The sequence below is a fragment of the Heloderma suspectum genome, chromosome 17 (assembly GCF_057233095.1).
Source record: "Heloderma suspectum isolate Gila_16-S chromosome 17, 16-S_ref, whole genome shotgun sequence".
NCBI classification, from domain to species: Eukaryota; Metazoa; Chordata; class Lepidosauria; order Squamata; family Helodermatidae; genus Heloderma; species Heloderma suspectum.
Window position 1 is genome coordinate 10,030,223 of NC_139474.1, and position 18,135 is coordinate 10,048,357.

Sequence of the window (18,135 nt, forward strand, 5' to 3'; positions counted from 1 at the left end):
GATGAAAACGCAGAGCAGGAGAGCAGACAGGGCTATCACACACAAGATTAAGAGCGCAATCCTATATGGGTTCCACCCTCGATGATCGTAAGCCCCTGAACTTGGAGTTTATGATATCTAGTGCAGAGCGGAAGGAGTGACAGAGGCGTTCTCTGCCTTCCTGTCCTCCCCCCCTGCATTTTCATTAGATGGGCGAAAGCATTTCAGAGGGGGAGGGAAGGAGGCCGGAGAAGCATCAGGATTGCTTGTATCCTGGCCTCTCCAGTCTCCTCCGCACCCCAGCCACAGAAACATCCCCTTTTCCCCCTCTCCAAGGTTGTGTTCCCAACCTCAGAGAGGCAGCTGGTACGGTTCTTTCCGTGCCAGCTGTGAGGGGGAGGGGGGCGGAGCACGGATTCCCATCTCCAAGGTCAGAGTGCTTTCTCTGACCTGGGATCTGGAAATCTGAAATATCCTATGGCCCCTCAGACACTGTCATGGGGCCATATGATTGCTCGCCACATGCAGTGGATGTGCAGAAATTCAAAGTGATAATTCTCTCATAGATTAATTTTCTCTCCTTAACAGTATTCATTTGCCACCCAAATCACCTCTTAAAACTCTATGAAAATGTACACAGAATGATGCCTCCCTGACTGTATCTGTATGTCTGTCCCAACAAGCACATCAAATATGTGGTATAGGGCCTTTTGTCTTTAAAATTTGCAGGAATGTTGTGTCTGAACAGAGCCCACACTGTAGAACCCACTCTATTTGTGCCAAGTCAGCTGCAGAGGCGTAAAAGGTTTTTTGTTTGTTTTCATGCCAGTATGCCCAACCACACCAGATGGAGAAATTAACAGATGCACATACGGAAACCTTTCAGCCCCCTGGCTGTAAAGGAAAACCAGAGTGGCAAAAGTTCACTTTTTTTATTCAGAAAAGGAAGTAGCCAAAAACAACAAGTGAGCTCTGATGATGTAAAACGAAAGAGAAAACCAGCAACCCTCCAGCCCTGCTAAAAATGCTTGGCGACAAGAACTCCGTCTTCAGTGCCTGCCTTACTGCCTGAAATAAACCTCTTTCTAGCATTTGAATTGTCCCCAAAAGAAAAGGAACGACTCCCCTGAGGCTATCTAGGCCCAAGGAGGCCCAGAAGAAATATCCCAAATACAGCACTAGCACAAATCTCTTTGAGCTGGTACATAGATGAGTAGTTGACTGCACAGGGATCAATACAGCAAGCTCTTGGACCATGACCAGCTGCTCATACCAGCAGCACTGGTGTGGGTGGAAAAACCTACTGGAGGATAAGGTGATCGCATATCTGTAATGCCAAGAGAGAAATCACATCATCAGGAACATGAGTGGGAGGTGGTGGCTGGCTCTGATCCGCTCCAAGAATCATCAATCAGATGACCACCCTTCCTTGCTTGGAGGCAGAACCAGTTAACAAAACCATACTTCAGTGACGCAAGTTAGCATAGACAGTGATTGCTGTCTGCCCCCCCCCCCCAAATCTGAGAGCACAAGGTTGTTCATGTTTAGACAGAAAAAAGTCCTATAACTCCCAGCATGCTGGGAACTGTAGGACTTTTTTCTGTCTAAACATGCATAGTATTGCGCTGTTAAGAAAGCAAGGCAATATTGGCTAACCCCTCCTCTGGTTGAAGTGCTTTTCAGTTAACACAGACAGCTGGCATACTTTCGGCCTGCTGAAGAGCTCTGTGTAACCCAGAAGTATGCGACCCTCATGAGTTACACAGAACTCTTCAGCAGGACAAAATTGCATCAGCTCTGCGTAACGAGAAAGGTTTGCACACTCTTACACCAACTGATCAGGCCAATAAGTGTTTCTTACCTTTCCTTTCCTTACTAGGTAATGTTTATTTTATTTATTTAATGCAGGGTAATTTGATCAGCAAATTCTCCTCTCTCCCCCTTTTTCTGTATATTAAGGAATGCATTTCTGCACAGGCTTTGCAGCCTGTTTGGATTCTCAACAGCATTGCTGTGATCTAGGTTCTATGGCAGGTCAACCCAGAAACTGGCTGTATCTAACCTGGAGCAATGAACTAACAGATATCCCTTGCTTTCTGGCCTAATCAACCTGGAAGAGGAGGTGGTGAACTGCAGAAGCTTCAACCATCCACACATCACACTACCTGGATGTGGCTACATCAGGTGACATTGGTGCCTGCGTCACATGATGCACAGCACTGTAGGTGAGACTATATTTAGCAACTGTTAGGTCCAGCTTTAACAAAAGCACTCAACACTCTTTAGGGTAAACTCATCCTGGCAGCTAGCCTACTTGCAACAGGCTGAGTTTTTCTTTAAGAAACAAAAACGTATTTCTACTCATTACTGTATTTTCAACACTCGCTTCATAGAGCCTTCCATAAACTAAACTGTAGACACCAGCTAGGGTCATTTTTCAGCAAGGCTGAGGGTATAAATGGAAAGGGAGAACGACATCAGAACCATCTGCACCCTCCCTCCCCATGGCACCTCCTCCTGCTGCACACCTGGACAAACCGTGCAACAGTTTTTCATCAGATTACCATCAGAATCAGAGTTTTTAAGAGGCAGAATGTTCTTGCCCCTAACAGCATCACAACAGGCTGAACCCCAAAGGGCAGATCAGCAAGGAAGTGGCTAAGTGTGGAACCGCCCAGAAAGCAGCCCCAGCCGGTCAATGTTCTTATGCAGGACGCTGTGTAAGACGCAGAGGTATTTGCCGACGTCCATGTCTCTGGAAAAGTCCCGGAAGAAGAGGCCCGTGCCAGCATCAAAGGTGAACTTCTGGGGCAGTGGGCTGTTGTCGCGCATGTAGTCCCAGACGCTGAGGAGCAGGAGGTGGACCTCAAAGGGGGCCAGCTGGTCAAAGATCTCATGCATGTTGCTGAGCACGGGAGGGAGGAGGTGGCCTTCCCCCATGCAGGCCACCAGGGCACAGGAGGCCTGCAAATGCCAAGGTGAGCTGGTGGTGTCGTTCTCCCGCGAGGCCTCCCAGTGTGCCATCAGGGTTGCCATGAGGCCCCGGAGCAGCACTGAGCAGTAGCACAAGGCCGGCTGCCCTGCCGCCACCAGGTTCAGCAGCTGGAAGAGCAGGGGGTTGTCCCGGAAGGACCGCCCAATCTGGATATCCCGTTCCACCGTGTTGCGGGTATGCTCCTCAGGAGGCCACGCCAGCTCGCTGTTGGTGACATCAGGGCAGACAGACTCCACAAGGACCACGGCCACCGTCTTTGCCGCTTCAGGGCTGACAGTGATGCGCTGGGGGGGCTCTGGGCTGCCACGCCCTGCCCCACAGCACTGCAGCAACAAGCCCAGGAAGGTCTGGACATTGTGAGAGATCTCCTCCAGCTCTCGAAGGTGAGGGGCGTGGAGCGGCTTTAGGCCCCTCCCAATCACCCCAGCGTGGAACACCGACCACACGCTGCCCGAGAAGTTCACCGCTGCCATGAAGCGGCGGTTGATGTCTAGCAGGGAGAGCTTGGCACCTTCCAGGGCGGCCTCATTCCCGGTGGCGGGGGGCTCGGCAACTCCGCCAAAGAGTTCAGCGTTGCCCGGGTGCAGGGCTCCCTCCACCAGGTACTGAAGGATGGCCTTGCTGGCCGTGGGCGAGGCTCCGCTCAGGCAGCAGAGGAGGCGGCCCCCATAGCTGATGCCCATGGGACACTTACAGCGCAGCACTGAGAAGAAGTGGTGCACGGCGGAACGGACGAGGAAAAGGAGGTGAGCTGGCCGGATGGCCCTTGGCATGGGGCAAACAGATAGGAGCAAGGAGGCTGCCTGGGCAACCTCGCGGTTGCGGTGCAGCAGGAGCTGGCCGAAGTCACTGGCATGCCATGAGACCGCCTGGCCCAACTGGTGTCCCATAGAGGCGGGGCCTTCACCCTCCCATTGCATGATCAAGGCCAGGTTTTGGAAGAGCTGGGCCGTGTGCTGCTCAGAGAGGCCCCCGGCGTGAATCTGGCACACGCATTTCTTGACTGTGGCAGGCAGCAGGTCGCTCATGCATGAGCTGAGCACGGAGTAGAGCTGGGTGGCCAGGCTGAGCTCCTCCTGGCTCTTGGCCAGAGTCAGCAAGTAGAAGAGGGCCTCGCTGGCACAGCTTGGGGTGCAGTAGACAGAAAGGAGGACCAGCAGCTGGTGCTGCCAGAGGAAACGCTTCCTCTCCAGCCGCAAGGTCTCCACACACAGCTCCCGCACATGGCCCTTCAGCTCATCCAAGAAAGGCACCGCCCGGGGTGGGGCCTCCGCCAAGCTGGCCGAGCCCCGGTTGTACACTAGCTTCTGGAGGTTGAGCAGCAGGAGCTGGATGACGCGGTCACACGCCTCCCGCACGCTGTCGTGAACGGCGAGGCCTGGGGTGGTGATGACGGATGCCGGCATGGCCGTGCCAATGAGGAACTGCAGAGTGCGATAAGCGCCTCCAGAGGTCTGGCAGATGAGGTGTACCACGATGCTGACCATGTTCTCCAGGTCCTCCCGAGGCAGCGAAGCAAAGTGCTGGTGCAGCTGATTGAGCACAGCTGGCTTGAGGGAGTCCACCAGCTCGGCTGAGATGGTGCTCAGCAGAGTGGGAGACATGACAGCCAGCTGCAGCAGGAAGGGCACAGTGGCTTTCTGCTGCTGGTCCCAGGCAGGGCCCAGGCTGCCGTGGAACATCCGCAGCAGTTCCTGCTTGATGTTGGCCGAGTGGCGAGAGGCCAAGTGGCCCAGGATGCCCACCACTGAGGCAATCTTGGGCACCCGCTTGTCAGCGGCCGTGGAGCTGGGGAAGAGGAGGAGGTCGGCCGAGGCCGTCCCATGCATGCAGAAGTCCTTCAGCCCACAGGAGAGCACGCGGTTGATGATGGTGCTGGGGAAGGATGAGCCGATGTGGGCCACTACCCAGTCAAAGTGAGGCGAGTGCTGGACAGAGGTGTCCAGCAGGGCATCCACGCAGGCGTCCGGGCAGGTGCTAATCATCGAGGAGAGGCACTGAGTGTAGATCTCCATCAGTGTCCGCGTGGCCTTGCATGACATCCACAGCTGCAGCAGCTCATTCAGGCTGCTGGCGTGGGGCACACCGTGCCGGCCAGCGTACTTGCTGCTCAGCTGCCCCATCAGGTCTATGGACCAGGCCGAGACCAAGCCCGCCCATGCCTTGGGGTTCATGCGGACAAACTCAGACAGCACGGCTTGGATCTCCTGCACCACGTCGTCCAGGTTGGGGCCCTGGGAGCGGATGGAGCCCATCCCACCATCGCTGCTCTCCAACTCCAGCAAGTAGGTGCACACATACTCATCAAAGACACCCCGGAGGTGGTCCAGGACGGCGCTGCGGGCTGGGGGCAGACTACGCAGCAACAAAATGGCACAGCGGGCATGCTCTTTGATGGTGAGCTTGTTACCATGCACAGGGTCAACGCCGCTAAGGAAGGCCTTGATCTCCTGGGCCAGCTCTTGGGAACTGCAGGAGGAAAAAAATAAACATGTGAGCCTTGAGTCAATAGGAGCTTGAGGGGGTTGGAAAAAAGGTCATCACATAGTGAGTTTTCTGATATTCTCCCACAGTCAAGCTTTGTTGTGAAGGAGTCTACTTGGGATCAGATTAAGAGTGTGATTAGATTTAGGCTACTTTAAAAAAAATGTTCAGTGCAGCTAATAAGCAGAACATACTTTTCTTTGGTTTTGTTTTGTGCCCTATAAGAGACCTGTTAGTTCCAATTAGTACTGGATTCAATTCACCTAACTGGAGAGACTCCAGTTACTTCTCTATCCCAGTGTGCTATTACATAACCAGAGATCCATTGCACAAGTTACAGTTCTAACTTCCTTTGTATGCAAGGGTTTACTCCATTATCATCTTAAGATTGAAACAGGGAGGGAGATGGGGAGACATTTTTCTTGCTGCCTCATAATACTAGAACCCAGTATTGGTTATCCCATGAAGCTGATTGGTGGGAGATTCAAGACAGATAAAAGGAAGGACTTTCACACACAGTGCATACTTAAATGATGGAGTTTGCTACCACAAGTAGTGATGGCCACCAATTTGGATGGCTTTAAAAAGGGATTGGACAAATTCATGGAGGATAAGGCTATCAATGGTTACTAGTCCGTATGGCTATATGCTACATCCAGTAACAGAGGCAGTTTGCCTATATGCTCCAGTTGCTGGGGAACACGACTGGGTGTTATTCCGCACATGTCCTGCTTGTGGGCTTCCCATTGGGGCATCCGGTTGGCCACTGTGTGAACAGAATGCTGGACGAGATGGATCCTTGGTTTGATCCAGCACGACTCTTCTTATGTTCTGAACAGACTGTAGACAGAGTTTAACACCATAGGGCCTCCCGCAGAAATATCCCCCTTTTCAAATGTTCTTTTTTTCCTACCCTTTCTGAAAAAGTATTCTCTGTAACTCAAAAGCTCACACTCCACTTTGTCAACAGTGGCTCACCCTAACAGAGCTATTGTTTTACTATCCCTGTGATTTGTTTTTTAAAAATCTACTTCAAAATATGATTGACTCTATTGCTGACTTTATAAGAGGCATCTTCGAAAGAAAGCTTGACCATAAGAGAATAACAGTGGGGGTAGGAGTCACCAAGTGGTGATAGCTTCCTGTCAAAACTGATTCTGGAAAAATCACCCTCAGACACGGACAAGAGGAATGGAGAAACTTTAAATGTTGTTGTTATGTTGGGAGAGCCTCATGCCTATAATGGATTTTAGAAGTGGGAGGCTATAGGTCAGCCTTGTAAATGAGTTACTAGCCTACAAAACTTGTTTTTACTAGCCTACTGCAACCTAGCAGAGGAGAGCCGGAGAACTGCATATCTATGCTAGGCACTGAAGAGGTGGCTTCCCTTCCTTGATGCTGGGAGCAGAGGAGGGATGCAGCACTCCATTCTTCCTCCACTCACTAGCTTGCATGCAATTCCTAGCCACGTATGGCAACCACACTAGTGCCTAAACACAAAACTGCCCTAGGTGGTTCTTTTCCTACCGCTGTCTTGTCCACACAAAGCACTCTGTAAAACTCAAAACATTGCTACCATACTAAGGCAGATGGTCTAATAAAGGCAGAGCCAGCTCCAGACTGGAAGAGGGCCCTGGGCAATGTGACCTGTAGTGGGACCCCTCTTCTGTTGTTGAGCCTCCTTGAACTTACTTGGTGCTAGTAGTGCTACAAGCAGCAGCAGGTGGCTGAGTCTAGCCACCACATTAATTTTCCCACAATGTCCCAGGAGTGTTGCTGCACCGGGGGATTGTAGGAAATTAAAATGGCAGTTAGATACAGCTGCCCAGCTCAGACAGCCAGGTCAGAAAATGTTTTTTACTTGGGGGAGGGGGGTAGTGGGTGCTGCCAGGTGGGCAAAGCCCTGGCAGCTGCCCAAGGATGTCAAATGCAGACACCAGCTCTGAATAAAGAGCACAATATCATTCGTGTCCAGGTCTCACAGCTAGGCATTTCTCATCCCAGGCCTGTGGTGTCTTTTCCTTGCTTCATGCAATGCCATCTAGGTAGAAACAAGAGTTACACATCTCACACAATCCCCAACTAGCATAACAACTAAGATATTGTGTTGCTAGTTCAGACCAAAAGTCCAGTGCTTAGTCCAGTGCTATTTCCAAGAGTGCCCCTTGAAGCTCAAGGACTGTGCCAGAAACCAACATCCCCCCCCCACTGCAATTTGCCCCCAACAACTGATATTCAAAGCTAGACTGCCTCTGAACATGGCGGTTCCATTTAGCCATCACGGCAAATAGCTGCTGAGAACCCCTGTCTTCCATGGATTCCTTCAAATCTCTCCACAAAATCTCTTTCCCTGGGGTTTGGCACCAATTTTAGTATCTTTTCAGCACCAGGCTAAGATATTTTTATTTATGCTATTTCAGTTCTGCTGCCTCTCTGTCTGTTATGAGGACTGTATTTTTTATTGTATTGTATTTTGGCTGAATAATTTTTTTGTACACTGCCCTCGAAAATCAAATCAGCTTAGATTTAAAAAAAAATAAATAAATTTGTTCCCACCTACTACCAAAATGAAGCCTCTAAGTATATGGAACTACACTGAGAGATGGCTTCAGAGTGTGGTGAGGCTGGATGCTTGATGGGGGCCCAAGATCAGCCCACTGTCCCAATCCGGTGATAGAAAAAATCTCTCTTCACCCAAGACCCTGGAAAGCCACTGCCAGTCAGAATAGCTCTGCGTTCCCCAACCCAGCACCCTCCAAATCTTTTGGTCTACAACTGCTGTCACCCCAGGCAGAATTGACTGTGCTGGCTGTGGATAATGGGAGCTGTAATCCAACACATCTGGAGGGCACCAAGTTGAGGGGACCTCCCCCTGCAACCCCCCCCAGAACAAGAACTTATGGCATCTGTTGACATTCTTCTATCACCCTTTGCCTGTTGTCTTCCTCCTCTCCCTCCACTGTCTCCTTCATTGCTGAAATTTAGATTATAAACTCGGTGGGGCAGGCTCCTGTTTTGCTATATCCGAAGCTGCTTTACTCCAAGTCAGACTATTGGCCCATCTAGCCTAGAACTGTCTACTGTAACTGGCAGCAGCTCTCCACCTTTTTAACTGGAGATGCTGAAGGTGGAACCTGAAATCTTCTGCATGGAAAGCATGTCCTCAGACCACTGAGAGCCTCTGCCATATGTTACTTTGTAAAGAGCCCTGTACTCTGAGGATGGCATCATCATAGTTTAATCCTTCTTTTAACACCACCTAGGCTGATGGCCACCACCATATTCTTAACCTGTAGAGAATGTCCACCATGGACCCATAAAATGGGGTGCTAGTAGATGGTTTCAGACTAGAGACGGAGGGACCCTTTCCTCTGGTGGGACCTAGCCCTGCAACTCTATGTCTGTCTTCTTCCCTTCCCTCCACTGTCTCCCTTATTGTTGACATTTAGATTGTAAGCTCCGTGAGGCAGGGATCCACCTTCTTTTGTATTTATGTTATTCTCCCCCCATCCCTGGTTAAGACCATCTACTGAGACCTTTCTCTGGGTACCCACCATCTGAAGTAAGAGGGGTGGTAACTGGACTACATAAGTTACTCAGTTTTTATTATTTACACTTTTATCCCCCCTCTCCCCATCACTACCACTTGATCCTCACAACAATTCTATGAGGTAGGTTTGACTGAGAGCAACTGAAGTCACCCAGCAAGCTTTAAGGCAGAGTGTGGACTTGAATCTGGGTTTCTCTCATTCCTGGTCTGACATTCTAGTCACTTCACCAGATTGTCTCTCAGTATGTTGATGATAACTAATAATGACTAGATAAAGTACATGTAAATGAAATAATCCATCCTATCCCTCTGCTGTTTCGAAGCTTAGATTGTCAGCTACTCGGGGCAGCGACCTGGCCTCTTTTATATTTTTCCGAAGTGCCATGAACACTGATGGCATTATATTGATGATCCTTTTATAAGTAACCTGAGCAACCTGATCCTTTTTAAAGCAACCTGAGCAATCACCACAACCCTCAACCTGCAAAGTCCCACGAGATGCAGGGTTGGGGGAGGCTCCAATCTAGGGGGAAATCCCTCCCAATCCCCTACCAATCCCCTATAGGCAGGCGGGACATCCAGTACCTGAGCGATGGAGGGGCGACTGCCGGCTTGGGGCTGGGGGCGGACCCGGGAGGCCCCGCCACCCCCGGGGGATCACACAGAGCGGACATGCCGGCCGGGGGAAAAAAGTTAGGAAATGACCAGTCCCTTTTCGCTTTTCTTTCCACCGCCCCTCTGCCGCGCCTGCGCACGGTGTATGGTTGGGGGAAGCATAAAATCAGCCCACAAAGCGTTTCTCCTTAAAAAAAGTCCGTGCTGGTTCCTAGACCACCCGATACTAACGTTCCACTTTCTGTCTAAAGAACGCTTGCAGCGCAATCCTAGTGTCTATTCAGAAGAAAGCCCCATTGTGGTTAGTAGGACTCAGTGGAGGCTGGTGGCTCCGATTTCGGTGGGACTGTAAAACCATTATGGGTTTGCCAGAACCAGCTAGGATTCTAAAGGAGCTATCCAAGGTGCCGAGCCCTATCCTCAAAATAGGTTCAGCACCTTGGACAGTTCCTTTAGAGTTCTGGCTGGTTCTGACTGAAAGCCAGAATACATTCGCAGCCCGACCGAAATTGGAGCCACCAGCATCCACTGGTGGGGCTTACTCCCAGGTCAGTAGATATAGGATTGCAACCCTTGTAGCTATAAAGACAAGAGCCTGGCACACTTTGAGGAATTCCTCAACATACCTGTAACCCCATGCTAGAATTGCCAGCCACCACCCAGAACTTATTTTTACAGGCAACTTGCCAAAAACAAGATGTGTATGCTGCATATAAAAGTAACTGACCCTTGTGGCACCTTCAACAACAGGTAAGCCCATCAATTCTTAATGACTTGTCCAGACAGCACACCACAGATCCATGCCCCAAAGAATTTACAAGCTAAACCAAAGAGGAGGATTAGGGAATCAAGAATATATTGGAGTATACATATATTCATTTCTCTTTCATCTTGTTTTTCCTTTTTATTTCTTTATGCCAAAATAGATATATGCTCTATTTAAATATATTGTTTGAAGGTGTATTGTGCACATGCATTTATATATCTAGTATAAAATACATTACTGACTGTTGAAGGTTTATTTTGTTTTATTATATAACACTGTATTTTAATTATTATTATAGGCTACTGGGAATGAACTGTAGGCCTGTTTCTTTGATATTAAGATTGATGATATGATATTGAAATGTAAAGTTGCTTATTAAATTGTAAGATTGTTAATGTTATATTTTTTTTAAATAGAATAGCATCGGAGGCCGCAGGGTATTGGGAGTTTAAACTTAATCCTTTAAAGGGGAGGGGGAGGGAAAGAACTTTCATTTTTCTTTGCTTCTTTTCCTCTTTTCCTTTTTTTTCTTTTTCCTTTTCTTTTTGTTACTGTGGTGTCCTCATTAGAATATTGTATTGCTGGGAAATTGTAGTATTGATTAGGTTGTTAGTATTTTGGTATTATTTTATTTATAAAGTTAAAATAAATAAAAATTTATCTTAAAAAAGAATACATTGGAAAGGAATATGCATTCGGTTCAACCAGTCAAACAGCTGCTTATAATAATATCAATCAATTCATTGTGCTAAAAGATTTTATTAGTAATTATTTATAATTCATTGCATGCACTGTTTTGTGTTAGTGATCATGAGTACAAAAACATGGCTGGTAGATGGAATACAAGAAAGTGATGTCATACAAGAGAGTGAGGAATGAATTTTTGCTTGGCATAACTGAGCTCCATTCAGTGTTCGCACCAAATTCATGGGTTGAGAATTCTTTAATTCTAAGCGCATGTCTTTTACACCAGTTTCTGATTGGTAGATCTAGGGCTTTGAGGGGAAAAATGAAGTCAATCCCACAAACCTGATATCTGCCCACTCCTGATCTAGGCAAGACAGAGGTGCGCATAGCCAGTAGAACAAGCAATGCGAATATAAGGGTGCAATCTGTACTAGATGGAGTTGCACTCCCCTTAAAACATAGGTGTGTAGGCTGGAAGCCCTCCTAGACCTTAGATGGCCAGGTGATAGTTGTGGCCAGAGGCACTGGTACAGCACCTGTGCCTCTTTTAGGAAAAGGCAGACCTGGGACACATGCATTAAGGTATACCACAACTAGACTACTCCAATGCCCTCCACATGGGAAACAAGCATTGAATTGAGCTGTCCTTTACATGCTTACCCCTGAGTTGACATGCATGGAGTTTAGCTGTGCTTTGTATGCTTGCTGGGAAAGTGTCTAAATTGGTAAGAATTACCTTTGGGTATTTGTGTGTGCATGATATATAGCAACACCCATGGGCATTTCCCAGGGCATCAGGTGCCCACTGTAACACCCACAAAACTTTTTTTTTTACACTTCCCCCCCTTGTTTAAAATATACATACATGGATTGTATATATCCATAGCAATGAATACATATGAAATGCATACAGCTTTCTGGCAATTATACATAGGCTTCAACAGAAGGAGACCAAATATAAATATCCATTTGAAGGTGGTGTCTATATGCTACCAGTTCAAATACTGAAAGTGCTGTAGGGTCCTCAATCTATTGCATTATTGAAGGTGAATGTTTATCCTTCCAATGCTGGAATATCAGACTTTTAGCAGTCAAAAGGGCATGGAGAATCCATGTACACTGACCATGTGTTAATTTCCACAAAGCCGGTAAATCATTTAAAAGAATGTGTACATCAGTGAATATTAAAGACTGTTCCAGTACAAAATATACCTGTGTAATAAGCAACTACTGGACATTGCCAAAACATGTTTAAAAGCAACATTAGCTGCATTGAACTGCCAGCAATTAGCCAAATTAGACAATCCCTTATTAAAGAGATGTTGCAGTGTCCAATAGACAAGAAACAAAAGTTTTTGCTGAGTAAGATGCAGCCTAAGATCCATAGACGCAACAGGTAGGTGCTAAAGCGGTGATTCACTGATTAGCATTTTGCGCTGGTACCCACAGCAGTTTTTCAAATTCCCAGATGTGCCCACAGGTCTAAAAAGGTTGGAGACCCCCAATCTTGATTGTGAATGCCTTGCTGTAGGGTGATGCCTTTCGCTTAAGTCTGTAAACACCACATACACACTTGGTGCTGTACACCTAGCAAAAGGTATGGACTGGCAGGAATCTAATGAATCAGCCTTCCCCAAGTTGGTGCTCTCCAGCTGTGTTGGACTGCAAGTCCCACCACTGCCAGCCAGCATGATGGGAGTTGGAGTCCAACACATCTGGAGGGCACCAGGCTGGGAAGGGCTGTATTAAATGCTGCAGATTGAATGAGGCAGTTGCTGCACCTGGATCTGCATTTCCTGTTTTATGAGCTGCTTTCCAAATTGCAACAGAAAGAAGGAATGGCTGCACTTAAAACTGAACCCTGATTTCCAAGACCTAAGCCCATCTCTCTCTCTCTCTCTCTCTCCTCTGTAGTTGTCTTTCTTAATGACAAGAAATTTCTTATTGTATATGCCATTTCTTTTTGTACCCAGAAACAATCCCTCCTCCCTTCCAATATCCTAGGCACACACTTTTTCCATTCCAGAAATACACTCTCCCCACCTCCCCAACAACACTATGAAAGAAATGAAAGCCAGGAGAGTGCAGAGTGGTTTCTTGTCATTTAATCAGGATGATGTTCATTGCCCTGGAACATCTGAAGCTTGAGCATATTAAAGCAGGAAGGCCTGGCCCTATGGGGGTTTAGAAACAGGATGCTGCCTTCCCCTCCAATTGAGATCGGTTGACTACACTGGAAACCCACTCCCTGCCTTTAATCTAGATAGATTAAAGGCAGGGAGTGAGCTGCCAGGGCAAAATCCAGCATAAGTCCTACTTAAAGCAGACACAATGAAATGAATGGGACTTAAGTTAGTCATGACTAATTTAAATCCCATTCATTTCAATATGTCTACTCTAAGAAGGACTTATGCTGGATTTTACCCCCAGTGTGGTCAGCCAACCTCAACTGGAGGGGAAGGGAACATCTGTTCCTAAGCCACACAGGGTCAAGCCTTCCTGCTTTCATATATATGATCTTATTCATGTTTTCCCTAAAATAAGCCCCATGGAAATCAGTGGGGCTTACTCCGAAGTTAACTGTGCACAGGATCATAGTCTTCATACATTCACATGTTTTTAATATACAGCAAAGCTGGCTTAGCCACTGGTAATTCTTTAAGGGCACAATCCTACATATGTTTAGAAAGAAAGTCCGACAACCCCAGCATTCCCCAGCCAGCTTGGCTGGCTGGGGAATGCTGGCAGTTGTAGGATCTTCTTCTGTCTAAACAGGCATAGGATTGCACCCTAATAAGATATTCCATGTCATGCACCCACTTAATACAAAGGCTGGGCTAGCTGATTTTTGGGACCCTTTTCAAGCCCTAAAATTCTAGCCAATGCTGCTCGAGAGAATGAAGAACTCAGAGCTGTTTGTCCAGAGAAACAAACAAGAATTTGATGGACCTGCAGCCTGTTCTGCAAACCTCTCAAGTCTGTTGCATTTCTTAAAAGGAATTTAGTCACATTCAAGTTTATGGGGCTAAGCTGGTTCAAAATCCAAGCCCTCTGACTTTTCTGGTTTTGCAGCCTTGGCACCCCCACCCCACAAGTCTGCCAGCTCCAACCCTCAAAAACAAACAAGGAAGCTAGATTTCATGACTTCACAGGGAGATCTCAGCTCTCCGGTCCGGGAGCAGGCTCAATTTCCACCATAGCCACATCCAGGCAGTCTGTTACTTTGTCCTTCTTCTTTCCCTTTCCACTCTGAGCACTTTTACTTGGACCTGGAAAAGCATCAACTGCAATAAGAAAGGACAAAATGGAAGTTAAAAACCATAATCCTTCCTTGGTGCTTGATATACAGCCACTCTCCAAGCCTAGATCAGCTTTCTTTCCCAATTCATTCCCGCATCTCCAGTTAAAAAGGAGCCATTGCCAGTCAGAGTAGGAAATGTGGGGATGGATAGACCAATGAGTTCAACGTACTCAGTATGCGGTGACTTCATAAATTCATAACTAAGCTGTGTGCTATGGTTTATGGATTCAGCAATATTGAGCACCTAAGCTTTCCTTGGACTGCACCACTTCTGGCTGTTGGTCGCCTCCACCTCACTTGAAAAAAATTAACAGTCCTGCATGTAGAAATCGAGCATGTTCAGGCATGGAATAATTGTAGCTTGGGGGGGGGGTATCATGCAGGGTAGGGCTTGCCCACTCTGTGATGAAGCATACCAATATGAAAACCACTGCCACTCCCACCCCTCACAACCACAGTACTCCTTGCATGCAGAAAGCTAGTATGCTCAGGAGTACGGCTCAGTTTAGGCTTTGTTTTTCCTAAAGTGGTAAAATCCAGGAAAAGCTTCTGCACTTGGATCTGCTGGATGTATAAACTGGCCCACAATCCCAAAGCCTCACAGTACTTCAAAATGGTGGTGGCACTTTTAATAACGAACTGACAGACAGGCTGGCCCTGCCCTCCACTTCCTGGGGAGGTAGACACAAGCCCCTGTTCCTAGGCCCAACTGGAGGGAAGAAAGGTTACCCTGCATGTCTGTTTTCTCCTTAGTGGCATGGCGGATTTGCTTCAGCAGTTTCCTTCTCTTCTTCCCAGAGAGGGTAATGTTCGCTCGAGCGCTGGATCTGGAGGTGAAGCAAAGAACAGAAGACATTTTAACCATGGTCCATTATTAGAATGCCGTTTAAGGGCACAATCCTATCAGTTGCACCCTGGGTACTTGTAAGCCCCCAAACTTGGGGGCTTACAAGTACCCTATGCAGAGAGGGAGGCGCCTCGCACCTCCTGTGCTGCATTTTAGCTAGATGGGCGATTTCACCTGTCTAGCAGAGGCATCAGGGAGGGAGAGGGAAGGAGGCTGGAGTAGCCAAAAGAAAAGGCGTAAACCAGCTGCCCCGGCCTTCCCCGCCCCTACTGCCCCCGGAATGCCTCCTTTCCCCTGTCTCCAAGCACTGAGAGGCAGCTGGCGCAGTTCTCCCCATACTGGCTACAAGAGGGAGGGAAGCACGGTTTCCTGGCTCCAAGCTCAGTGCCCTGTCTTCAAGTGTGAAGCCAGGAAAATGAAAAACTCTATGTCCTCCAGATGATGTCTACGAGACACAGGATTGCTCCCTTAAAAATCCAAGTCTCTCTCTGCTCCAAACACCAGTGCAGCTGTTCCCATGACCTTCAAACCAAGAAGCATCTGCCCTGCTTTGTTCCAGAACCCTGACTCCAGGAGTCCAACTCTAACCATTAAACTTCCTTCCTTTATTTATTTAATTTAAAATATTTCTTGGCCACCTTTCAGGACAGAAGCTCTCCCAAGGCAGCATACAACAATAAAACACATAATAAAAACCAATACAATCTTAAAAAGCAATAAAAATACAGCAAAAACAGTGACAAAAACAACAGAAACAGGCTGTGGCCTTACCGAAGACCACCTAGCCCTATTATGTTGCATTATTTGCTACAGCAGCTAAAAAAATTTGAGCAGGTATTGTAAATAACATGTCAGTGGACCATAAAGGAAATGCTCTAATCTGAGCAAGATAAAGATATTACTGGACATTTTTCTCTAGGATATATTTTTGTTATGATTTTATGTTAAAAGAGAACCAGGGCAGCTCAATTACTCATGTTTTTTGTCTTTGTTTTAGATAGTTTTACATTTGTACTATTTGCAATGGCCTACAACTATAAGCAATAAACACCGTGTTGTTGTAATCAACAGAATCCATACACCCCCGACCCCCAAAATCCCTTCAAGATTGAATTCTAATTTCTTCTCACGCTTCCCCAGGCTGTACAGAGCTAAGCATAACTCACGAGCGCTTCTTCAGGTGGTGAATAGTGATCAGTCCCTCATCCACCACAGCTCCCACAATTTGGTGTTTCTTCCGCTTCTGCTTGCTCAGAACACGGCGCCTTTTGAAAAGCTTTTTCTGGAGCTCCTAAAAGAGAGAAAGAGAAGCCATTTTAGCTGACATAGCTGGCACCTCAAACAAATGTCCTCCTTGTTTGATTTTGCTCCACAAAAGAAAAAGGAGCTGCTTCTTGCGCAGAGAGGAGCCTGATCTGGATTTTGTCATTTTCACAGAGCGCAGGGGTCAGCAATGTGTGGCTCTCCAGATGTTTTGGCCTACAACTCCCATCAGCCCTAGCTAACATAGCCAATGGTGAGGGTTCATGGGAGCTGTAGGCCAAAACGTCTGGAAGGCCACATGTTGCCCACCCCGACATAGCGGTTCCATGTCGAGCAGCAAGAGGCCCCGAGTTCAAATTTCGTCTCCATGACAAACTCACCCAAGTAAGAATAGGGGAGAAATTAATTGATCCAGTTTGTAGTTCCTAAACTAATATGGGAATTGGAATCAATTACCCACTGGTCTTTGCGCTTCTTTGAATTTAGGATACAGTTCTCCAATTAAAAAGTATTACTTTTTTGAAAATAATATTCAAATTTAGCTGAAATGCGTTGAAGTATGTATGCACTTTTGTACACATTGCTCCCAATAAAACAACCTTTCCCAACATGGTGCTTTGGACTACCACTTCCAGCATTCCTGACATTGGCTGTGTTGGCTGGGGCTGATAAAATGTGAAGTCCAAAACATCTGAAGGGCACCAGGTTGGGGAAGGCTGCAATAAAGTATGCACTTTGGTATACACTGCTTCTAACGTATACTCCAGGAAGCCTCTAGCAAGCCAGGATATGTCAGCCTCAACACTAACCCCATTGACAACGTGGTGTTGGTAAGAATGGTTCCACAGATTACTCAGAACAAGGAGATAGAATTCTGCATTGCATTTATTAGATTTCTAACAGGTTTAACATACAGAAAACTTCATTATAATAAAGCAATAAATGCAACAAATTGCAAAGTCAAAAATGATCATTCTACAACAGGGGTGGGCAGAAGGTAGATCAGGATCCTGACCTACCTTGCAAAGGTGGAATAAGAATGCACGTAAAGCACCCTGAATGCTTTAAGGCACAGTCCTATGCATTTCTCAACATAAAAACGTCCTACAACTCGCAGCATGGCTGGCTGGGGCATGCTGGGAGTTGTAGGACTTTCTTTCTACATAAAAATGCATAGGATTTTGCCTTTAAAAGCGCTACATTAATGCTAATATTCTTACTTCCCTTGCGGGGGGGGGGGAAGGGGAAGAAGCCTGCCGAGTAGCTAGTTTTTTAAAAAAAAAACCCTCACAAATAAGATCCTCAATAAGATTAGATTATTTTTTTGTTCTATTTTAAATTGCTTCATCCTTATAGTAGGACTTTATTGTTCTTTTACTGGTATTTGTTTTGTTAATACCGCAAGCTGGTCTGTACTCCTTCTAGAGAAGGGGCAGGGGACAAGAACTTTAATAACTATGACGATAATAATAATAATAAAAAATTACCGTCCTTGGCCGGTTAATTTTCCCCGTAGGAGCCCCCATGCTGGACCCACGTGGCCTCTCCTAGCCCACTTCCTTATCTCGTTGTTTAATTTCCGGGTAGGATACGTATCGCACGTGACCTTCCGCACCGTGAATGGAAGGTCCTCCTGCGTACAACATCC

At 47.1% G+C, this 18,135-nt stretch overlaps 2 protein-coding genes across 4 annotated transcripts in view; both read right to left on the reverse strand.

Moving 5' to 3' along the window:
* The window catches only part of GANAB (glucosidase II alpha subunit), a 49,767-nt gene extending 40,020 nt beyond the window's left edge, over nt 1–9,747 (reverse strand). Inside the window, exons 1-2 of one of the 2 annotated variants that reach the window (XM_084824001.1) lie at nt 9,594–9,747; nt 904–5,443 (exon numbers count right to left, since the gene is read on the reverse strand). In XM_084824001.1, the coding sequence (XP_084680127.1) occupies nt 2,638–5,443; nt 9,594–9,682 (2,895 nt within the window). In that variant the 5' untranslated portion in view covers nt 9,683–9,747 and the 3' untranslated portion in view covers nt 904–2,637. Of the gene's footprint in view, nt 1–903; nt 5,444–9,593 lie in introns of those variants that run through there. The other variant, XM_084824003.1, reaches the window with a different exon arrangement.
* A 1,387-nt stretch (nt 9,748–11,134) lies between these two features.
* C17H11orf98 (chromosome 17 C11orf98 homolog) lies at nt 11,135–18,068 on the reverse strand. 2 transcript variants are annotated; one of them, XR_014786352.1, is made up of 5 exons: nt 17,975–18,068; nt 16,391–16,515; nt 15,107–15,204; nt 13,665–14,360; nt 13,166–13,244 (listed from the first exon to the last, which is right to left on the reverse strand). XR_014786352.1 is itself a non-coding variant. In XM_084824702.1 (4 exons), exons 1-4 carry the CDS (start codon nt 18,011–18,013, stop codon nt 14,236–14,238), a joined length of 387 nt encoding a protein of 128 aa, XP_084680828.1. In that variant the 5' UTR covers nt 18,014–18,068; the 3' UTR covers nt 11,135–14,235. The 2 variants fall into 2 exon arrangements, 1 of the variants encoding a protein (XP_084680828.1); XM_084824702.1 differs by having other exon boundaries at nt 11,135–14,360.
* Between the last annotated feature and the right edge of the window lie 67 nt (nt 18,069–18,135).